Genomic DNA, 24,988 nt, shown 5'->3' with positions numbered 1-24,988 from the left:
GTGGGTGCGTGACTTGTGCAGAATTTGCCAGAAACCGGAGGGTGAAAAACCAGTGCTCAATTCTACATTTTGATCTACATTTTGATTTGAACGTCAAGTGTAATTAACGTTTGACGTCCTTCATTAATGAGATGTCTTAGAGATATCGGACGTCCCCCTTTGGGGACACGCGAGAGAGTTATCTTCCTTCAGGAAAGGAAGTGACAACATAAGGGCCTGGCTGTTCTGGCATTATTGCATTCAATCGTCAACTGTGGACTGCCTTCTTTCACATCCTTCAACAGCTTCTGGATTTCCACGGTAGGTTTGTCTATCTTCAACCTGAGTGTCCTTAGGGGGCCATTCTTCTGTTTTAAAGCCTCCAGGAGCACCATTACTCCACTCTGCCCCAAGATGTTCTGGCCCAGGTCCAGAGTTTCTAGGCTCTGGTTGCTAATAAGAGCAGAGGCGAGATCCTGGCAACTGAAAGGGGTGATGGAGCAGCCCCAGAGCCTGTTGGGAAAGTACAGAAACCCACTCATTTAAGCGAGCTCTTATGGACAATCTACCGTGTTGCCAGGCGTACTCTTACTTGCTGAGGACCTAGCAGCAAAGAAATGAAAATTATTTTCTTCACGGAGCTTATTTTAGTGACATCAGGACACATTGTATTGAAGACGGGATATAACAGTGTCAGAACAAAATAAACAGGATTAGGATTAATAGGACAGAGAAGGATTAAGTAGATTTGTGATGGTCAGTGAATTCCACATGGCAAGGATGATAGGAGGGGGGAAAAGTGAAGCATTTTGAGTGAATGGTTTTGAGTGAACCATTATGATATTTGGGGGAAGGAAGCCAGTGTAGCTGAAATGCCAAGCTAGCAGGAAAGTAGAAAGAGTGGCTCATAACTATTTATAGGATCCCGGAGAATCTTGTAGGCTATTATAAAACCTTCAGATTTTATCCACAGTGATACGAGGAGCTTTTGAGTCTTTTGAAAGACAAGTGCTATGGCCTGGCTTGCAAGTTGAAAGACACCTCGGGGGTGATGGGTTGAGAACCAACGCTGGGAAATCAAGAACTGAAACGTGCAGACTACATTCAGAGATAATGCAATAAATCCAGATGACATACTGAGTGAAGTCAGTCAGACAGACAGAGACAGATATCTTTATATGATATCGCTTACATGTGGACTCTAAAGAAATGGTACAAATGAACCTATTTACAAAACAGAAATGGAGTCACAGATGTAGAAAATAAACTTGTGGTTACCAGAGGGGAAAGGTGTCGGGGAGGGATAAATTGGGAGATTGGGACTGACACATACACCCCACTATATATAAAACAGATAACTAATAAGAAACTACTGAATGGCACAGGGAACTCTATTCAATACTCTGTATTCAATACTCTTCCCTGGTGGCGCAGTGGTTGAGAATCTGCCTGCCGATGCAGGGGACACGGGTTCGAGCCCTGGTCTGTGAAGATCCCACATGCCACGGAGCAACTAGGCCCGTGAGCCACAACTACTGAGCCTGTGCGTCTGGAGCCTGTGCTCCGCAACAAGAGGGGCCGCAATAGTGAGAGGCCCGCGCACCGCGATGAAGAGTGGCCCCCGCTTGCCACAACTAGAGAAAGCCCTCGCACAGAAATGAAGACCCAACACAGCAAAAATAAATAAATTAATTAATAAACTCCTACCCCCAACATCTTCTTTAAAAAAAAAAAACTCTGTAATGACCTATATGGGAAGAGAATATAAAAACGAGTGGGTATATGTATATGTGTAACTGACTCACTTTGCTGTACACCTGAAACTAACACAACATTGTAAATCAACTCTAGTCCAATAAAAAATTTAAAAATCCCTATGACAGCTGGTAACCCAGATGAAGCATTAGTGGTACAGGTGGTGGGGTGGTAGACGGTCATCTCGTAGGTATCTGGAAAGAGGCACCTCAGGAGAGTCTGAATGGATGTGTGAAATGATGAAAGGCACAAAAGAGCAGGAGCCTGAGAGTCAGGGAACAGAATAGGATTGTGTTCTCTTAGACGCTATAGCTAGTTGAGTTATTTAAGCTAGGGATGCATTATGTTACCATGGCCTCCATTCCTTATCTCCTTTTCCCAGAGCTCCTTCTAGACTAAAAGATGTCTTTGCCGATGGAGGACAGAGGGAGACACTCTTTGGGGTAGATACAGCTCATGCCAGCTTATACATACCCTAGTTAGCCAACTCAAGCCAGAAGGACCCCTCAGCCACATGCCCTTGACCGCTGCACCACCTGCACATCTAACTATATGCGGAGTCTCTAACCACCCTTGTGCTGCCCCAGGCACTATGGTAGCCACTGGAGATACAGAAAATAGATTCAATTTCTCTCTAAATAAAATTAACAAGTAAACGGATGAACAAAACATGGTATATCCATACAATGGGATATTACGTAGCCATATAAGGAATGACATGCTTACACCTGCTACGTGGATAAAACCTTGAAAATATTACGCTAGCTGAAAGAGGCCCGACACAAAAAGCCACCTAGGAAATATAGAGAATAAGTTAATCTTTAGAGCAGAAAACACCTTTGTGGTTGCCAGGAGTGGAAGGGAATGGAGAGTGACTGCTTCGTGGGAATAGAGTTCTCCACTGGGGATGGTGAGAAAGTTCTAGAATTGGACAGTGGCAGTGGTTACACAAGTACAGTCAGCGCCACTGAGCTGTTTACTGAGTGTACAGTGGTTCATTTACGCCGTGTGAATTTCCCCCTCCATAAAAATAAGTGTTTAAAAATGTATAGTTCTGGTGACTGGGCAGGACAATACTAGAGTCAATTTATTATTTGTTATAGAGAACAGATCACGCTGCAATAGGACAGTCAGAAGACCTCTGAACTATCAAAACTAGTTTGTTCTCCCCCAAAATAACTAAGGTGAGGAGTACTGGCAGACAGCCCTGCAAACTCCAGGGTCTGTATGCTCTAGTCAAAAAAAAAAAAGAAAAAGAAAAAGAAAAACCCACGAAATACAAATGAACTTATTTACAAAACAGAAATAGATTCAGACATAGAAAACAAATTTATGGTTACCAAAGGGGAAAGGTGGGGGGGAGGGATAAATTACGAGTTGGGGATTAAAATATACATGGTACTATATATAATACAGATAACACACAAGGACCTACTGTATAGCACAGGGAAGTATACTCAGCATCTTATAAAAACCTACAATGGAAAAGAATCCAAAAAAGAATATATATATAAAACTGAACCACTTTGCTGTACACCTGAAACACAAGATTGTAAATCAACTATATTCAATAAAAATTTTTTTAAAACACTAAGGACAAAGACCTTGCAGTGAGAGAAAGAATTGGGTGGGTTCTGGGAACTGAGGGGCTAGTTGAGTGATGTACACACCAAGGTGGGGAGAAAAGCATGAGATGAAGTTCGACAGACAGGAAGGGGGTCCCTCACAGACAATGGTCTTAGACTTGGTAGCAAATACGGACTCACATGCTTGTTATATAAAAACGTGTACAATGAGGGCTTCCCTGGTGGCACAGTGGTTGAGAGTCCGCAGGGGACGCGGGTTCGTGCCCCGGTCCAGGAAGATCCCACATGCCACGGAGTGGCTGGGCCCGTGAACCATGGCCGCTGAGCCTGCACAGCCTGCGGAGGCTGTGCTCCGCAACGGGCGAGGCCACAGCCGTGAGAGGCCCACGTACCACCAAAAAAAAATGTGTACAATGAGCCTGATGAGTTAACAAAGTAATTCACCCAATGCATTAATTGTGCTGTTATCAGGATGGGTCATAGAGAAGACTTGTCCGTTCTGTAAGGGAAGAGTTAAATGTCCTAAGTCACAGCTAATTAACATCAGATGGGATCTGAACCAGCTTCTGATGTCAAAGCCGCTGTCCAATGCCTTCGCTATGGTGCTGGGCTCGTGTTCACTGATCCAGAGAGATGAGTTCCCATCTGTGGATACCATGGATTTTCCTCTCCAACTTCTACTTCAGAGGAGCTCAGACTTGACTGAGTATTAGAACCAACCAGAATATCCTTAAAAATTCTGCTACCTGGGCTCCACTTCCTCCAAGATTGAGTTCATCTGGGGGAAGCATGACCATCAAGAATTTTAAGTTCCCCAGGTACAGCCAAGACGCCAGGATAGTAAACAAAACCACCGTATATCCTAGCGGGCTCTCTGCTCAAGGCTCAGGAAGTCTTTACATTTATACAACCCAGATTCTCTTCCCAGTAGGCTTCTGGTTGCAAAGCAGGTTGCGTCAATGAGATACCTTTGACAGACTTGGAAGAGAGAAGCGATTCAAAGCTCGCCATCCTGTTGGGGCCATTGCCTATCCTGAGGGTGGTATCCATCTACGGTTCCCCGGGTATTGAACTGGGGTAGGCCCACTGTGTCCTGATCACTGGACCCCACCAGACGCAGTGTGATCCTGAGGTCTACTTCACTGGAGGCTCTTCCCGCTTAAAACCACTCCCTCTGGCCCTCTGATGAACTTTGTAAACACCCAGTTACCTGTATTCAATTTCTCTCCTAAAACTGGACAAAGTGAGACTATCGCAGTTTGTATTCCAAAATCTCCGAAAGATTAAATATTTCCAAAACATCTTTAAAATGAAGAAAGCAACTTACCCTAGACATTTCAGGTTACAGTTTGGTTTCTTCAAAGCTTCACAGAGAAAGCACAATCCAGTGGCTATGGGGTTGAAACCCAGGTCCAAGTCTGTTAGGCTGGAGTCTCCTTGGAGAAGCTTTGAGATGTATTTGCAGCCATGTCTGTTTACGTTGCAATGACACAACCTACAATTACAGTCATATGAAGAGAAGTCTATTATCCCTCTGTGACACACATCCTGTGAAATGGCTGTTACTTCCAGCATCACTTATATGCTACCTTGAGCCATATGCTTTCAGGTAGGCTACATAAAAACATAAAACACATGGAATGATGATTACATTATGTCTACCCTGCCTAGATGGTAGAGTGTTAAACTGGCCTCTGTCTGCCACCTTTTATTACGGGGAAACAGACACGCATCTCCTAAGATACAGGTTTTCCTAGCATGATAGCATATCACATAGGTGAAGGGCTCTGGATTCAGACAGACCTGAGACTGGATCTGAGGCCTCACTTATTTTCTGCACGGTTAGGTCATTGGGATTCCATTCTCCCTGTCTTATGTTTTATTTCAAGTCCTGTATTTAATTGTCCCAGCATAACTGTGGTACATCAAATGCACGACATTCATGATACGAGTGGCTATGTCTCTAATTTAAATACCGCAGACTCCTCCAAGCTTAGACTCCTACAACGCCTCCTGACCATAGAGAAGGGATGTTCCCATGGTACAGTTAGGCAGGTGGACCTGCAATCATCCCTAAAAAGCCTTGTGCCCCACGTACGGCATAACAGCGACAGAGGCTGTAGAGCCTGAAGTGACATGACAAACAGCAGGTGGATGATAACTGGACCAAAAGATGCCATGCTTTGTATGATGTGACACCTGAAAACCATACTTGAATCTAGGGCGCTTGGGGAGAGAAGTTAAAACAAAATCTAAAATTAAGTTTTGACAGCCTACAAACTGGAGGTTTGGTCAAACATTGCCTTTATGTACTTAAGGTAATGATCATTGATACCTCAGTTTATAGAGGGGGCTTCATACCCACTACACAGATGTGACCATAGGCAAACTAAGTGGCTAAACTTTGGTTTTCTAATTAGCTAATTGGCAAAATTGAAACAAAGGTAACTATTGCTTGTGGTTGTAAGGACTAAAAGGTCTCAAAATTTAGTAGAGTACCTGATACACAATAAGTGCTTATAAGCATCAGATGTTTGTTGTTGTTGAGATGCCTAAATCAACTCTGTAAAACAGAGCAGTCTATGTAGTGACATCATATGGAAAATTTTATATTCTTCTAATGAATACTGTCGAAGCAGAAATATGACCTTCTCCTTTTCTCTCTCTGCCACTATAAATTGAATACCTGGCTTCCTCTCCGGTCTTGAACCCTACTATATAACTCAATCCACTCCCATCTGCTGGAAGATGTCATGTGAATTTTCAGAATATACACAGAACATCGGACCTGAGAACCAGCTGCTTATCTCAAATTCTCAGAATAGGAAGAGGCTGGAAGGTCAACCTTACTCTTAAAAGACATGCAAACATTAACATCTGTTTCTAACTGTTCTTTCCCTAATTTCCACCAGAATCTTGCTGGTTTCATTCAAGTGGAATTATTAAGTACTCTTGTTTCTGTCCTACTTGAATCCAGGTGTGCAAATGTACATACAATATACACACATGCACACACACATGCACACACACACACAAGCCAGCCGGGACTTACACCAAGGTCTGTAGTTGACATTCAGGGTAACTCAAGCCCTCACACAGAATTTTCACCCCGCCAACGCCAAGGTTGTTTTTGGCCAAGCACAGGTGGGTCAGCCTCTGGTTGACAATCAAAGCAGAAGACAGCTCCTCGCAACAGGCTTCTGTAAGGTGACAGTTTTCCAACCTGCAAAAGCACCACGTAAGTGGTAAGACATTTCCAAAGTCCAAACTTCCCAGCTGACAGCCCTTAATGCAAGTCCCCACCCTCTCTATCCTGTGCTAGTGATCAAAGCCTGAAGGACCAGAAATGAGACAAGGACAAGCAAAAATGCATGCCTCATCTACCTGGGACCAAAATGGGCACCAGGGGTCTCCATCTGTAAGAGGTCCCATAGGGTTTGCCCTGTAAGTCTGGTCTTCCCACTGCTCTTCTCTGTGTGGCCCCAGACCTAAAATGAAGATGTTTCATGGGAAGAGAGGAGAGACTTACGACAATTTCTGCAGGAAACACATTGGGTGTCTCAGAGTCGAACACAGCAACTTGACACCCTCATCCGGAAACTCACTGGCTGTGAGATCCAGGCATTTCAGGGACTGGTTGATTTTGAGGGCCGAGGAGAAATCAGCCCACCGCTGAGGGGTGTCAGAACAAGAACCCAACCTGCGGGATAAATGGGGGAAAGTCATTCTTCTGGGAGGACAAAGAGACCCTGTCAGCTAATTATGCTTGGAGACTGTATCCTTGATTCTCGTGTCATTCTACTCCAACATGCGTCAAACCCTGGCCTGAACTATTAGAGAACTGATCTCCTTTGCTTCTTCAAGTATCTCTGTGGCCATTTGATCATCATCCAGCCTCATCTCTAAGAGGAAAATAAAAATCAGTAAAACAATTCTGTGTGAAGTTTCACCAACATGGCCTATTTCTCAAACCCCACTTTTTATATCACTTTCCCTGACCTGAGCCTATCCCAATCCCACTTAAATTTAAATGTGATTCTATTGAAAAAAAAATTTGATGCCTGGGGACTTCCCTGATGGTCCACTGGTTAAGACTTTGCCTTCCAATGCAGATGGTGCGGGTTCGATCCCTGGTCGGGGAGCTAAGATCCCACATGCCTCGGGGCCAAAAAACCAAAACATAAAACAGAAGCAATATTGTAACAAATTCAATAAAGACTTTTAAAATGGTCCACATCAAAAAAAAATCTTTTTTAAAAAAACTGATGCCTGAAACTCAAAACGTTCCATTTCATAAGTTATTAGGGAATATGTTAATTAAAACAAGGAGATACAATTTGACACTTAGGCAGCCATGTCCCAAGTTTGAGTTTGGGTTGCAAGAACAAGAATAACTGCAAACTCCTTCTGTTGACGGAAATACGAATGTGGTACAGCTATTTTAGAGAACGCTGAGGCAATCCATTATACTGGGTTGGAAACTCAGCTGCTCTTGTAGACACAAATCAGAGTACAGGACTCCAGGACAAGCTTGTTTGAATAATGGCTCTGCCCCTAATGTTCAAAATATTCACCAGTTAAACTTTTTAATATTCTTTTTTCCCTCCATCTGTTCTTTGGGGAGAGAGGATACTGTGCGCCATGCAAATAAAGGATATAATCAATCCATATACTCTACCTATTAGAATGTACGTCATAAGCAAAACTGGAGTTAAGATCAGTGCCTTGCTTCCCTCAAAGCTTAACCCGTAACAAGGACACCATAAGTTTACGTCATTTCAATACAAGGCAGAATGTAAAGTGCCTCAAACCAACGAGCAAAAACCAGGAGATTCTGCACCACCATTCGTCACTCTGGAGCTTCGGTACAGTCACTGAGAAACGCCACTTATCACAGCTTCAGAGTAAACATCTACTTTTATACTATGTCAACTAGTAAACATCTTTGCCACGAATTATGAAGTATAATTTCCTCAAGAATTTCAAAACGCATGTTTTCTATAAATTTGAGATTTTATAAAACACACCAACACTAAATCTAAGTCTGTAATCTGTTTTTTTAATATCATGCTTCAAACGTGTACTTTCAACTGTTATTTCACTACCCACATTTCTCAAGACTCCTTTGCGTCAACTCTAATTGTTTGAATAAAAATCTAAAGAAACAAACAAACAAAAACACACTTCAGAGTAACAGATGCTTTTTCTAATTTAATGAAAGACAGCACCATCAGGAATCATCCGTAATGGTAAGAGCTGACAGTTGTGCCTGGTGCCTATGCAAAGCAGTCCACATCCCATGTTTCATTCAATCCTCAAAACCCCATATCATGGATGAGGGGACAGCTCAACATCATACAGGTCGTAAAGGTCAAAGCAAGGTTCCCAAATCCAAAAACCTGTGTCACTAGCCAGTACCTCACGTTGCTACTCAACTAAGTAGAGGGGGGTGCAATGGTACCCTCACGATGGGTGATGATAATCAGAGCACTCATTACGAGATCTCATTGAGGAGAAGGGAATCTGTCAAACCAGTGAGCTACCAGGAACCAGAACACCAATTAAGGCTGACGGCTACTCGGAATCACAACAGGTAGGTAACATGCAACCTGAGATGCCATGTCCCTAAGCTAGAAGATGACACAAAATTCTGAGTGTTTCCTTGCATTCAGGACTCATCATTCAATGCAGAAGGCTAGCTGGCTGGGGAAAGACTATAGGCTGACATGCCATCCATATTCTATGTGAGAATATGTTCCCCTGTTTAACGTGGTACCCAATCAGGGTGGCCACCCTCTTCTTTCTTGTTTACAGAGCTCACAGCATCCTTCCCATGCTGAGAACAGCAATGACAGGAGACCTACTTCAGATACTGCAGGTTACATCTTGGATGTTTCAGCATCTCACACAACAGCAGCAACAGCATCTCATCACCGTGGACACTGCCTTCCAGAACCAGATGTGTCAGAGTCTTCTTCCCAATGAAAGCCAGACAGAAGTCCCGATAAGCATCGGCAGGGGAGACGTTCTTAATCCTAGGAAAAATAAAAAGAAGGGATTCAGTCCATCTTGAGTGCTGCAGATGGCTGGCGCTGAGAACACACAGTGGGATGAGAAGTCACAAGTCAAGACAGGGGTGGCGAGCTGGTCTGGTAAGCTGAACTGAAGGACGAGTCAACCGAGCGATAGCTGGATAGAGGAGGACAGACTACCAACAGATGTAGTATATGGGGATGGGAAGGAAGATGGAATTGGATGGCAAAGGGCTTGATACACCCTTGTCTTTGCTCACACCGATCTTCAGAGAAAATATCCCCATCCTTATTTTTTGTATTGGGGTGACACATTTTGCTCCCCTACAAAATGTCTCTTTGACGTGAATATTATTTCACGGTGAAAACAATCAAGGCTGAAAATGCTCAGGAAGAGACTTTGACCTTTCCCCTAACTTCCTGAATAATTTAGACAGAGGGACTGTTACAGGAATAGAGCTATCACCAGATATCTCTGCAAAGAATATGGGCTAGGTGTGGTAGGGTCAACTCTTAGAGATCAGAGCGCACCCTGTGTCCCATTGTCTCTGCAAGTCCCAGCAAACATTTGTTTAGCAAACATTTGCTTTTCCATCCCCATGTGAATTGCCTTCCTCTCCTCTGAAGTCTCAAACAACTACCCCCAACATCCTCTATCATCTTTAGCTGAAGGTAGTATTTAATGTGAAGATTTCAGCCATTGGGGTAGTTACTCAATTTTTCTGGGTCTCTCCCATGTACACATGCTATTAAATGTTTGATTTTCTCCTGTTAATCTGTCTCATGTCAAATTCACTTTTACACCAGCCAGAACCTAGAAGTATAGAGAAAATTTTCTTCCTCTCAGACAACATTTTATCCTTTATTTCTTTCAACATTCAGTTCACATACAACTTTCCCTCCTCCTCAATGCCTGACTTTTTCCAGTAAGAATAAATCACTTCCTACTTTATCCCCATGTAGTCATTTGCATTTCCACAAAGCAGTTTTCATTTAGGCTACAGTAAGTTGTGGTTTATAAGTCAGCAAATAAATTACAGACTCCTTAAAAGTAAGTACCATTAAGAGCTGTTGGGCTTCCCTGGTAGTGCAGTGGTTGAGAGTCCGCCTGCCAATGCAGGGGACACGGGCTCGTGCCGCGGTCTGGGAAGATCCCACATGCCGTGGAGCCGCTGGGCCCATGAGCCACGGCCGCCGAGCCTGCGCGTCTGGAGTCTGTGCTCCGCAACGGGAGAGGCCACTGTTAACAGTGAGAGGCCCGCGTACCGCAAAAAAAAAAAAAAAAGAGTTGTTTGGTGTTCACTTCAGTAGTACCTATACTAAAATTGGAATGATACAGAGAAGATTAGCATAACCCCAGTGCAAGGATGACAAGCAAATTTGTGAAGCATTCCATATTTTTCATAAAAACCAAACAGAGAACACAAGTATAATACAAAAGAAAATCAAACCACAAAAGGAAAGACAAAAAGAAAAAGGAAGGGACAAAGAAGAAATACAAAATCAATGGGAAAACAAGGTTTAAAATGGCAATAAATACAAATCTATTAATAATTACCTTAAGTGTCAAGGGACTAAATGTTCCAATCAAAAACAGAGAGTGGGGGCTTCCCTGATGGCTCAGTGGTTAAGAATTCGCCTGCCAATACAGGGGACACGGGTTCAAGCCCTGGTCTGGGAGCATCCCACATGCCGTGGAGCAACTAAGCTCATGCGCCACAACTACTAAGCCTGTGCTCTAGAGCCCGTGAGCCACAACTACTGAGCCCACATGCCACAATTACTGAAGCCCACACTCTGCAACAAGAGAAACCACCGCAATGAGAAGCCCGCACGCAGCAACAAAGACCCAACGCAGCCAAAAATAAATTAATTTTTTTAAAAAAGATAATTATCCTTTAAAAAAAAAAACACAGAGTGGCAGATTGGATGAAAACAAGAGCCTACAATACACTGCCTATGAGAGACCCACTTAAGGGCAAAGGACATACATAGATTCAAAGTGAGGGGATGGAAAAAGATATTTCATGCAAACAGAAATGACAAGAAAGCAAGGGTAGCAGTACTCAGACAAAACAGACTTTAAAACAAAGGCTATAAAGAAAGATAAAGGACACTATATAATGATAATAGGATCATTGCAAGAAAAAGCTATTATACTCATCAACATATATGTACCCAATATAGGAGTGCCCAAATACATACAACGAACAGTAACAGACATAAAGGGAGAAATTGACGGGAATACAGTAACAGTAGGAGACTTTAACACCACAGTGACATCAATGGACAGATTTTCTAGACAGAGAATCAATATAGCAACAGAGATCCTAAATGATACAACAGAAGAGTTAGACTTAATTGATATTTTCAGGACATTACATCCCCCTCCCCCAAAAAACAGAATACACATTCTTTTCAAGTACACATGGAACAGTCTCTAGGATTGACCACATACTAGGGCACAAAAGAAACCAACACATTAAAGAGTATAGAAATTATTTCAAGCATCTTTTCTGACCACAAAGGCATGAAAGTAGAAATCAACAACAGAAAAAGAAACAAGAAAAAACAATTACATGGAGAATAAACAAGTTGCTACTAAAAAAACCAATTGGTCAATGATGAAATCAAAGAAGAAATTTTAAAATACCTGAGAAAAATGACAATGAAAACAACCCTGCAAGGGCTTCCCTGGTGGCGCAGTGGTTGAGAGTCTGCCTGCTGGTGCAGGGGACACGGGTTCGTGCCCCAGTCCAGGAAGATCCCACATGCCGCGGAGCGGCTAGGCCCGTGAGCCATGGCTGCTGAGCCTGCGCGTCCGGAGCCTGTGCTCCGCAACGGGAGAGGCCACAACAGTGAGAGGCCCGCGTACCGCAAAAAAAAAAAAAAAACCTGCAAAATCTACGGCACGCAGCAAAAGCAGTTCTTAGAGGGAAGTTCATAGTGATACAGGCCTTCAAGAAACAAGCTAAATCTAAAATAAACAACCTAACCCACCACCTAAAAGAATTAGAAAAAAAGAACAAAACCTAACCTAAAATCAGCAGAAGGAAGGAAATAAAGATCAGAGAGGAAATAAATAAAATAGAGATTAAAAAATAGAAAAAAATCAATAAAACCAAGAGTTGGTTCTCTGAAGGAGTAAACAACATTGACAAACCTCTGGCCAGGCTTACCAAGAAGAAAAGAGAAGACCCAAATAAACAAAAGAAATGAAAGATGAGAAATCACAACTGATACTGCAGAAATACAAAAAAAGTAAGAGAATGCTAGGAACAATTATATGCCAACAAATTTGATAACCTAGAAGAAACAGACAAGTTTCTAGAAACATACAGCCCACCAAAACTGAATCAAAAAGAAATAGATAATTTGAACAAACTGATCACTAGAAGTGAAATAGAATCCGTAATTTTTAAAACTCCCTACAAACACAAGTCCATGACCAGATGGCTCCACAGGTGAATTCTACCGAACAAACGAAGAACTTACACCGATCCTTCTCAAACTCTTCCAAAAGAATGAAGAGGAAGGAACACTCCCAAAGACATTCTATGAAGCCACAATCACCCTGATACCAAAACCAGACACAGACACCACCAAAAAAAAAGAAAATTACACGCCAATATCTTTGATGAATATGGATGCAAACATTCTCAAAATATTAGCAAACCAAATCCAACAACACATAAAAAAGGTCATACACCACAACCAAGTTAAATTCATCCCAGGGTCACAAGGATCATTCAACATATGCAAAATCAATGTGATACACCACATCAACAAAAGAAAAGACAAAACACACATAATCGTCTCAATAGATGCAGAAAAAGCATTTGATAGAATTCAACACCCATTCATGATAAAAACTTACAAAAGTGGGTATAGAGGGAACATCTCAACATAATAAAAGCTATTTATAACAAACCCACAGTCAATATAATACTCAATGGTGAAAAGCTGAAACCCTTTCCACTAAAATCTGAAACAAGAATAGGATGCCCACTCTCACTTCTATTCAACATAGTATTGGGAGTCCTAGCCACAGAAATCAGACAAGAAAAAGAAATAAAAGTAATCCAAATTGGAAGGGAAGAGGTAAAATTGTCACTACATGAGGATGACATACTATATATAAAAAAACCCTAAAGACTCCACACAAAAACTACTAGAACTGATCAACAAATTCAGCAAGGTAGCATGATACAAGATTAACATACAGAAATCGGTTGCATTTTTTTACACTAACAATGAAATGTAAACAAATGTAAACAAACAATCCCTTTTTAAATCACATTTAAAAAGTAAAATACTTAGAAATAAACCTCACCAAGGAGGTGAAAGACATATATGCTAAGATCTACAAAACATTAATAAAGGAAACTGAAGACGATTCAAAGAAATGGAAAGATACCCCATGCTCTTGGATTTGAAGAATTAATATAGCTAAATTGGCCATACTACCCAAAGCAATCTACAGATTCAATGCGATCACTATCAAATTATCCATGACACTTTTCACAGAATTAGAACAAATAATCCTAAAATTTATGCAGAACCACAAAAGACCCAGAATTTCCAGAGCAATCCTGAGGAAAAAGAAAAATCAGGAGGCATAACCATCCCAGACTTCAGACAATACTACAAAGCTACAGTAATCAAAATAGCATGGTATGGGCACAAAAAAACAGACATATACACAAAGAAAGAAAACTACAGGCCAATATCACTGATGAACATAGACGCAAAAATCCTCAACAAAATACTAGCAAACAGAATCCAACAGCACATTAAAAGGATCATACACCATGATCAAGTGGGGTTTATTCCAGGAATGCAAGGATTCTTCAATATACGCAAATCAATCAACATGATACACCATATTAACAAATTGAAGGAGAAAAACCATATGATCACTCAATAGATGCAGAGAAAGCTTTCAACAAAATTCAACACCCATTTATGATCAAAACCCTGCAGAAAGTAGGCATAGAGGGAACTTTCCTCAACATAATAAAGGCCATGTATGACAAACCCACAACCAACATCGTCCTCAATGGTGAAAAACTGAAACCATTTCCACTAAGATCAGGAACAACACAAGGTTGCCCACTCTCACCCCTCTTATTCAACATAGTTTTGGAAGTTCTAGCCACAGCAATCAGAGAAGAAAAAGAAATAAAAGGAATCCAAATCGGAAAAGAAGAAGTAAAGCTGTCACTGTTTGCAGATGACATGATACTATACATAGAGAATCCTAAAGATGCTACCAGAAAACTACTAGAGCTAATCAGTGAATTTGGTAAAGCAGCAGGATACAAAATTAATGCACAGAAATCTCTGGCATTCTTACACACTAATGATGAAAAATCTGAAAGTGAAATTAAGGAAACACTCCCATTTACCACTGCAACAAAAAGAATAAAATATCTAGGAATAAACCTACCTAAGGAGACAAAAGACCTGCATGCAGAAAATTATAAGACGCTGATGAAAGAAATTAAAGATGATACAAATAGATGGAGAGATATACCATGTTCTTGGATTGGAAGAATCAACATTGTGAAAATGGCTCTACTACCCAAAGCAATCTACAGATTCAATGCAATCCCTATCAAACTGCCACTGGCATTTTTTACAGAACTAGAACAAAATATTTCACAATTTGTATGGAAACGCAAAAGACCCCGAATAGCCAAAGCAATCTTGAGAACGAAAAATGGAGCTGGAGAATCAGGCTCCCTGACTTCAGACTACACTACAAAGCTACAGTAATCAAGATAGTATGGTACCGGCACAAAAACAGAAATATAGATCAATGGAACAGGACAGAAAGCCCAGAGATAAACCCATGCACATATGGTCACCTTATCTTTGATAAAGGAGGCAAGAATATACAGTGGAGAAAAGACATCCTCTTCAATAAGTTGTGCTGGGAAAACTGGATAGGTACATGTAAAAATATGAAATTAGAACACTCCCTAACACCATACACAAAAATAAAATCAAAATGGATTTTTAAAAAAATGGATTAAGGTCCTAAATGTAAGGCCAGACACTATAAAACTCTTAGAGGAAAACACAGACAGAACACTCTGTGACATAAATCACAGCAAGATCCTTTTTGACCCACCACCTAGAGAAATGGAAATAAAAGCAAAAATAAACAAATGGGACCTAATGAAACTTAAAAGCTTTTGCACAGCAAAGAAAACCATAAACAAGACCAAGACAACCCTCAGAATGGGAGAAAATATTTGCAAATAAAGCAACTGACAAAGGATTAATCTCAAAAATTTACAAGCAGCTCATGCAGCTCAATAACAAAGGAACAAACAACCCAATCCAAAAATGGGCAGAAGACCTAAATAGATAGGAACAAACAGACATAAAGGATAGATAGGGAGGGAGGGAGATGCAAGAGGGAAGAGATATGGGAACATATGTATATGTATAACTGATTCACTTTGTTGTAAAGCAGAAACTAACACACCATTGTAAAGCGGTTACACTCCAATAAAGATGTTAAAAAAAAACCCAGACATATAGATCATTGGAACAGAACAGAAAGCCCAGAAATAAACCCATATAACTACAGTCAATCTTCAACAAAGGAGGCAAGAATATACAATGGGAAAAAGTCTCTTCAGCAAATGGTGTTGGAAAAATTCGACAGCTGCATGCAAACCAATGAAGTTAGAACACACCCACACACCATACACAAAAAAACTCAAAATGGTTTAAAGACATGAACATAAGACATGACACCATAAAACTCCTAGAAGAGAACACAGGCAAAACATACTGACATAAATCATACCAACATTTTCTTTGGTCAGTCTCCCAAGGCAATAAAAATAAAAGCAAAAATAAGCAAATGAGACCTAATCAAACTTACAAGCTTTTGCACAGCAAAGGAAACCATAAACAAAATGAAAAGACAACCTACAGAATGGGAGAAAATACTTGCAAACAATGCGACCAACAAGGGCTTAATTTCCAAAGTACACAACTCATACAACTCAATAAACAACAACAACAAAAACAACCCAATTGAAAAATGGACAGAAAACCTAAATAGACATTTGTGCAAAGAAGACATACAGGGCTTCCCTGGTGGCCCAGTGGTTGAGAGTCCACCTGCCAATGCAGGGGACACGGGTTCATGCCCTGGCCCGGGAAGATCTCACATGCTGCGGAGCGGCTGGGCCCGTGAGCCATGGCCACTGAGCCTGCGCGTCCGGAGCCTGTGCTCCACAACGGGAGAGGCCACAACAATAAGAGGCCCACGTACCGCAAAAAAAAAAAAAAAAGACATACAGATGGCCAATACGCACATGAAAAGATGCTCATCATCGCTAATTATTAGAGAAATGCAAATCAAAGCTATAATGAGGTACCACTTCACACCGGTCAGAATGGCCTTCATTAAAAAGTCTACAAATAACAAATGCTGGAGGAGGTGTGGAGAAAAGGGAACCCTCCTACACTGTTGGTGGGAATGTAAACTGGTGCAGTCACTATGGAAAACAGTATGGAAGGTCCTTAAAAAACTAAAAATAGAGTTACCACAGGATGCAGCAATCCCATTCCGGGGCATACATCCAGACAAAACTATAGTTCAAAAAGATACATGCACCCCTATGCTCATAACAGCACTATTTACAATAGCAAAGACAGGGAAACAACCTAAATGTCCATCGACAGATGAATGGGTAAAGAACTTGCGGTATATATACAATGGAAAACTACTCAGCCCTAAAAAAGAGTGAAATAATGTCATTTGCAGCCACATAGATGGACCTAGAGATTATTACGCTAAGTGAAGTAAGCCAAGCAGAGAAAGACCAATACCGTATGATGCCACTTATATGTGCAATCTAAAATATGACACAGACGAACATATTTACGAAACAGAAACAGACTTAGAGACATAGAGAACAGACTGGTGGCTGCCAAAGAGGAGGGGTGGTGGGAGAGGGAAGAACTGGGAGTTTGGGATTAGCAGATGCAAACTATTTATATATAGGATAAACAACAAGGTCCTACTGTATAGCAGAGGAAACCATATTCAATATCCTGTAATAAACCATAATGGAAAAGAATATGAAAAAGAATATATATGTACAACTGAATCACTTTGTTGGACACAAGAAATTAACACAATGTTGTAAATCAACTGTACAATAAAATTTTTTTTAAAAAGCGTTGTTTGTTTTTTATTTTCCTGTCATCTAGCGTGACTGTAGGATTTTAACTGGGATTTGAATAAATCTTAAGTGGAACATAATTTTCTCTAATCAAACTCTGGGCTTCAAAGAAACATTTCAGTGTCTAAAAAAGATTTTCCCAGCACCTAACTGTGCCACCTTCTTGAGAATAAGACTCTGTCAACCTCATGTTATACAATAATGAAGCTAGCTCATAAGTTTTCCTGTGTAGACAGTAGGAAATAACTGGGGAAAGGACTTTTGTCAGGGTCTCTTTTTAAAGCATGCTTAATCCACCCTAATTTGAGGGGGGGGGAAATCAACATCTGGATTACTGCCTCTTCCTCTACAATCTCACTTCAGATCTTCGTTTTTGTTTTTAGAGCTTCTTAACCTGTTTTTTTTTAATATAAATTTATTTATTTATTATTTATTTATTTATGGCTGTGTTGGGTCTTCATTGCTGCGCACAGGCTTTCTCTAGTTGCGGCGAGCGGGGCTACTCTTCATTGAGGTGTGCGGGCTTCTCACTGCGGTGGCTTCTCTTGCTGCAGAGCGTGGGCTCTAGGCCCGCGGGCTCAGTAGTTGTGGCGCACGGGCTTAGTTGCTCTGTGGCATGTGGGATCTTCCTGGACCAGGGATCGAACCCATGTTGCCTGCGTTGGCAGGAAGATTCTTAACCACTGCGCCACCAGGAAAGTCCTCTTAATCTGTTTTTATCTAGTACCTCCAAACCTGGCAATTCACCCACACACACACACTATGAAATACTTTTCTCCATAAACAAGCATTTGGTCTTATAACCCTCAATGCTTCACTTTTAGATAATGAACATTCCCTGTGGCTCATTCAGAAGAAGTTCAAAATTAAATTTCAGCACAGAGAGAGCCAGAATAAGGGAGATGCTACTGTTCAAAGCTCCTGCCTAAAGGGTCCTAAACTCTTAGTGGAAAAAATTAAATGTACCTCCTAGTTTTCACCCTCTCATGCACACCTTATAAAACCAGAACAATGTAAACTTTTCAAAGTCATACAGAAGAAATTGCCACCTTTGCTGCCACCAACCTGTGTTAGATGTTTGTGGCCTTGTACACACAAGTCCTATGGCATTCTGAGATGAACCAGATACACGTCACCTGACATCAGCAGGTACAGTCAGCTGACGTTCGGCATAGCAATTTGTCCAAGGAAATAACACAACCTTCCCAGTGGCTTAATTAAGCCTTCTAATGTATGTTGGTTTGGGGGAAGTTTCAATGTATCTGTGTAATTTTAAACATAACTTACAAAGTTTATCCCCTGAATATGTGCTGTGTTTTCCTTTTTTTTTTTTTTCCTTTGGGGACTGGGGGACTAGACAGCTACATGTAAAAGAATGAAACCAGACCATTTCCTCACACCATATACAAAAATAAACTCAAAATGGATTAAAGATTTAAACTTAAGATCTGAAACCATAAAACTCCAAGAAGAAAACACGCAGTACTCTTTGACGTTGCTCTTAGAAATATTTTTTTGCATCTGTATATTCAGACAAGGAAACCAAAACAGAAAACAAATGGAACTACAAACTGAAAAGCTTTTGCAAAGTGAAGGAAACCAACAAAACAAAAAGGCAATCTACTGAATAGGAGAAGATATTTGCAAAACAATATATCCAGTAAGGGGTTAATATCCCAAATAGAACTCATACAGATTAATAACAATAAACAATCCAATTAAAAATGGGTGGAGGAGGCTTCCCTGGTGGCGCAGTGGTTGAGAGTCCGCCTGCCGATGCAGGGCACGTGGGTTCGTGCCCCGGTCTGGGAAGATCCCACATGCCGCGGAGCGGCTGGGCCCGTGAGCCATGGCCACTGAGCCTGCGCGTCAGGCTCCGCAACCAGAGAGGCCACAACAGTGAGAGGCCTGCGTACCGCAAAAAAAAATATAAAAATAAAAATAAATTAAAAATAAAAATGGGTGGAGGATCTAAACAGGCATTGTTCGGAAGGAAACATACAGATAGCCAACAGAAAATCACATAAAAATAATGCTCAGCGTCACTAACTGGGGAAATGCCCATCAAAACCACAATGAGATATCACTTCACCTGACAGAATGGCTATCATCAAAAAGAACATGTGTTGGTTTAAAAGGATGTGCTAATAATCACCTGCCCAGGTGACCCACGTCTTAAGTTGCTTCTGCCACAACCTACTCGACTCAGACTAATTTCTCGATCCCATCGCACACGTTAGTCATAAGTGCACCATTGCTTCATCAACACATTCTCACTCACATATTTGAAACTTTCCTCTCTGGAATATTTCCCCAATTCCCACCCAGTTCTCCTAACATGCATGTGGCTATATTTTCTATAGGCTGAGTTTTGAATACGCCCCACAGCAGATGTATGATAAAGGGTTAGTGTCCAAATTCCCTGCCAAATTTCATAAAAATGACTCCACATAATATGATTCTCCAACTAGACACATTTACGGATAGCAACCATTTCATTTCTTTGCACTCTGAGCACCTGGCTGGTCAGAGCCTGGCTGGGCATTCCAATACTGCTCCCACATTTAAAACACCTGGGGATCACCACTGCAAGATCAGCTGCTACTTACACAACTTTCTGGAGATGACAGGTGACATGGGTTATCTGCTCACAAAGAATCCTCACTGAGGACTGACTCAGAAAGCTTTCCCTCACATCCAGGAAGTTCAGGTTCTTGTTTGAACTGAACACAGAGCAGAGATCTGCCCAGAGGTGAAGAGAATGATGGTCGTGCTGTGACCTAGGAGAAAGGCATCGACAAGACCACCTATGAAAAGCACGTACAGGAAAAGCAACAAGAACGGGTAGGCTGCACAGCCAAGAAAAGCATCGGCAAAATAAACACGAACCTACTAAATGGGAGAAAATGTCTGCATACTGTATGTCTGATAGGGGTTAGTAGCTCAAATATATAAAGAATTCATACAACTCAACTCAACAGAAAAGAAAAACGATTGTAACACGTGGGCCGAGGACCTGAATAGACATTTGTCCAAAGATGACATACGAATGGACAACAGGGACATGAAAAATATTCAACATCACTAATCACCACGGAAACAGAAATCAAAACCACTGTGAGATACCACCTCACACCTGTAAGAATGACTATCATCGGAAAGACAAGGAATGGACTTCCCTGGTGGCGCAGTGGTTAAGAATCCGCCTGCCAGTGCAAGGGACACGGGTTCAAGCCCTGGTCCGGGAAGATCCCACGTGCCAGGGAGAAACTAAGCCCGTGCGCCACAACAAGAGAAGCCACCGCAATGAGAAGCCCGCGCACTGCGACGGAGAGTAGCCCCCACTCGCCACAACTAGAGAAAGCCCGTGCGCAGCAACAAAGACCCAACACAGCCAAAAAATAAATAAGTAAATTTATTTTTTAAAAAAGTGGTGAGCTGATCAAAAGGTACAAACACCCAGTTATAAGATAACTAAATCCTGGGATGTAACGTACAGCATGGTGGCTATGTATTAAAACAAATGTTTTGAAAGAATTGGCAGGGAGAGAAGTTATATGAAATGTCTAGAGTGTCCTGAGCCCATTTGCCACACGGAAACTATAATACTACAGTATTGTACTCCAGTATTATAGTATACTACGCTATAGTATTATAGTATGTATAATATATAGTAGGATACTATAAAACTATAATACTAAAACAAAGGAAGGTTCCAAAGCTCCCATTCCTAATCTGAACGTCATGTTTCCCAACTTTAATGGTGAGTTGGCAGAAAGAAATTTCAGCCAGGCATCCCAGAGGATTCTGACCCTAAGCCATAGGGAGTAGCAGGGACTCTGTCCTCTTCCTAAAAGAGTGTGGGCTGAGGCTGAAGATGGGAGAACCAGTAACATTAAAAAATATATGTATTTTTAATGGGTTCTTACCTCTCAACCTGAGCATCTGATTTCAACGTGGCATCATTCTCCAGGAATATCCTCTTTCCTACCTGCAGTGAAATTTTCTGCAAGTTTTGACAATGTTTAAGGCAGAAAGAAGACTGCATCATTTCCGATGTACTTGTCAAGTGGATAGAGATCTCCGTGACGGCGGCCACTGCATCCTCCACCAGCTCCTCCTCCTGAGATTCATAAAGACAATACAAAACCTCCTTCGTGTCCATGGTTGAGAAGGGTTTCTTCCCCTGGGGCATTGATCTGCATTTCAGTAACTGCTGCTTGACCTCCATGGACACCAGACAGCCAAAAGTCGTCTCCAGCTCCATGGCCCTTTCTTTGTTGGAGAGGCCAAACACGAAGTAGCCCACCTGGGTCAGGCTGGGGTTCTTCAGTCTTCCTTCCTTGGACAGCAGCTTCTGCACATCCCCAATGTGGCACCTGTGGCCACCCACGTCCTCCTTCTCCGTCTCCAAGACATAGAACATGGCGGCCAGGAACTGCTGGACGCTGAGGTGGATGAAAGAGTAGCAGGCCTCACAGTCTTTGCTCTTCCGGAGAATATTCTTGTCCAGGAAAGGACGGAGGGCAGACTCCTTCACCCCAAGTCTCCTGAGGTCTTCTCCATCAAACACAGATGTCTGTGTCCACACGCCCTCAGCGGCCAAGAGGCACACAGACTTCAACGGAGCTTGGAGACAGTCACTGGGGCAGCTGCTGCGAGCTGCTGTGAACTGGCTGCAGAGAAAACGCAGGAACAGGGACGTGGTGGTCCGGCAGGTCGAGGCAGGGTCCTCCCCCCTCTCCATCTGCCGTTTCAGACACGTGCAGACAATCCAGCACACAGCAGGCGCTGAGCCCATGTGGAACAGAGCTGCGTTCTCCCTCATCAACTCGAACGCTCGCAGGGCTTGCGTCTCCTCTTCAAAGTGTTTCAGGAAATACGCCTTCCTGTCCAGCTCCAAGAACCCCTCGATTTCTATGAAGAGTGGCTGTTCAACCAAGAGCCGGAGCCCCCTCAGGGCCCCCGGTCGAGTGGTGATCACTAAAGTGGACCTGGGTAACATTTTTCTCTTCAGCAAACTCCCCAGGAGGACGGGCACTGGCTTCTGCTTCTTCCAGTCGCCGCATATGTCATGGATGAGCGCCCCCGAGGGGACTCTCAGCTCATCAAAGCCATCAACGACGAACAGGATTTTCCGTGCTTGGGTGAGGATCCCTGGAATGGCATCCTGCAAATCCGGCCCGTTCGCAGATATCAGCTCTGCAAAAGTGCACGTCCCCTTGTGGTTGAGGTCCTTGCAGCTGAGATAGAAGGCGGAATTGGATGTCTCCGCCTGGTCGTCCTGTGTCCAGTCCAGCATCAGCTGTTTGGCCACTGTGGTTTTCCCGACACCGGCAGGACCATGCAGCACCACTGTAAGTGGCATCGACTGTATGGACGTTTGGGGCTTCAAGTATGATATCAACTTTGGGCTTCTCTGGGTAATGTTGTGGAAACCACCATCATCTCCTGGCCAAAGTGTATTCTTCCAGATAGAAAATTTCTCCATCGTGTTTCTCTCTCTCCTCTTCACCTATATTGATCTGTAATGGGAGAGAATTGAGGTACCAGTGATTACACTTAGCTGGAAAATTCATACTGTAAAGGACCAGCGTCAGGGAGGAAGTAATGTTCCTCTACCCTTCTGGGTTCTTCCGGCTGATCTAAGAATTAAATTGACATGAGATGGATTACAAGAGAAAAAAACAAAATTTTAATAATATATACATGACCCAGGAACACTGAATTACTCACCAAAATGGCTGAATCCCTCACCTTAAATACCATCTCAGCTAAACAAAAGAAGGAAGATGTTGACGGTAATGGTTTGGGATTTCAAAGGGGAGGAAGGAAATACACTTGGAAATGGAAAAGCAAATATTCGGTAGACAAAGGTTTGCTGGGCCAGCAGGAACCATGGGACCCAGAGTGCACTGCACTCTGGTCTCCAGATCCCGCTGAGTTTCCCCACCACCCTTAGCCCACGTTTTTTGCAGACATCTCTGGTGACAGCTCTGTTCCGGGAACAGGGTCTCTATCTAAAGTCTTAAGGTGGTTAAGAGGAAGTCAAAGTTTCTTCCTGAGTAGTTTGGGCCTCGATCGTTTCAGCTTGAAATAATCTGCAGGCCAAAGAGACATTTTGGGGTGGTAAGTTTTGCTCCCCTACACCAGAAATGAGGAAGCAAGAAGAGGAAAATTACCACGCACACGACCGAACACCAAAGCTACGACTATAAGACAGTAGTTCCCTGGCGGTCCAGTGGCTAAGACTCCAATGCAGGGGGTGTGGGTTCGATCCCTGATAGGGGAACTCAGATCCTGCACGCTGCATGGCCAAAGGAAAAAAAAAAAGGGGGGGGGGGCAGTAGTTCTCCACCTGCGTTTTCTAACCCCCAAGTCTCCTTTTGCCTCTTCCAATGATACCTAGCAGGGCCCCGTGGGGCTCCCGGGCACCAAGCCTTTCCGTGTCCCCCCATTTCTTGATTACAGGAAATAGCCTTCATTCAGCCTCCATGACCTTCCCTGGGTTCCAAGAAGCAGGTTCAAGCAGTTGTTAATTAGGGGGAAGGAGGGGATGTGAGACCAGGGAGAAAGAGTCAAGAGAAACATTTGTGCAGCCTGGGGGCAAGGTCCTGGTTCCCCATCAAGGAATACATGCAACAATATCTCTGAGCTGTTTTGCAGATACTGAAACCCCTCCAGGTGGGAGAAGTTAACAGTTAATGATGATATGCTGCCCAAAAGCACATACACCCCAGACCAGTTGTAACTGGAAGGTTGATGACGCTGACTTCCACTTACCTCACTACCAACCAGGCAGAAGAAATGTCCATGAGCTGATCACGGCCTCTTTGAACCATTACTATAAAACTTCTCACTACCCTCTCCAAGGGGGCGGGGCACAGTTTTGAGGGCATGAGCCCGCTGTGGCCCCCTTGGCCTGGCAAAGCAATAAAGCTATTCTTTTCTACTTCACTCAAAACTCTGTCTCTGAGATTTAATTCGGTATCGGGGTAGAGGCCAGATGCGGCTGCACTAGCTTTGAGTTATCTATTCTTTGCACTGTGAACGCTTCGTTAAACCCACATGGGTGAAAGCTCGACCCACAGGGCTACCTGTGCTTCCTAGATTAGACATTATTGTAGATAAAGAGAACTTTAAGTATTGAGTCTACTTTATTTTTATTATGGTAAAATACACAACATTTTTAACCACTTTAATGTGTACGATTCAGTGGCATTGAAAACATGTTCAGAGCTATGCAACCCCATCACCACTATTTAGTTCGAAGACTTTCATCGCCCCAAACAGATACCCCATATGCATCAAGCATTCATTCCCCATTTCCCCCTTCCCCAGTCCCTGGCCATCAATCACCTGCATTCTGTCTTGGTGGATTTATCTATTGGGCACATTTCACATATGTGGAATTATAAAATGT

General features: G+C 42.5%; 1 protein-coding gene and 1 non-coding gene across 2 annotated transcripts; one reads left to right on the top strand and one right to left on the bottom strand.

Moving 5' to 3' along the window:
• Positions 1–188: 188 nt before the first annotated feature.
• NLRP7 (NLR family pyrin domain containing 7) lies at positions 189–23,074 on the bottom strand. Its single transcript, XM_067718969.1, has 7 exons — positions 21,495–23,074; positions 20,175–20,345; positions 9,185–9,355; positions 6,850–7,020; positions 6,373–6,543; positions 4,648–4,815; positions 189–492 (listed from the first exon to the last, which is right to left on the bottom strand). Exons 1-7 carry the CDS (start codon positions 23,054–23,056, stop codon positions 189–191), a joined length of 2,718 nt encoding a protein of 905 aa, XP_067575070.1. The 5' UTR covers positions 23,057–23,074.
• Positions 10,648–10,754, top strand: LOC137215809 (U6 spliceosomal RNA). The gene has a single exon (XR_010939443.1). It is a non-coding gene; the product is annotated as a U6 spliceosomal RNA (small nuclear RNA).
• Positions 23,075–24,988: the final 1,914 nt, after the last annotated feature.

Source organism: Pseudorca crassidens, chromosome 20 (assembly GCF_039906515.1).
Source record: "Pseudorca crassidens isolate mPseCra1 chromosome 20, mPseCra1.hap1, whole genome shotgun sequence".
Classification (NCBI taxonomy): Eukaryota; Metazoa; Chordata; class Mammalia; order Artiodactyla; family Delphinidae; genus Pseudorca; species Pseudorca crassidens.
The sequence above is the reverse complement of the archived record's forward strand: the minus strand, read 5'-3'. Positions and strand labels throughout refer to the sequence as shown.

What these genes read in the sequence shown, in the direction of transcription:
- NLRP7 (XM_067718969.1), bottom strand. Translation starts at nt 23,056, where the DNA reads ATGGAGAAATTTTCTATCTGGAAGAATACACTTTGGCCAGGAGATGAT. An exon ending in TGTAACCTGCAGTATCTGAA is followed by an intron (nt 7,021 to 9,184) that starts GTAGGTCTCCTG and finishes TTTATCCCGCAG; the next exon opens with GTTGGGTTCTTGTTCTGACA. An exon ending in TGTTTCCTGCAGAAATTGTC is followed by an intron (nt 6,544 to 6,849) that starts GTAAGTCTCTCC and finishes GTGCTTTTGCAG; the next exon opens with GTTGGAAAACTGTCACCTTA.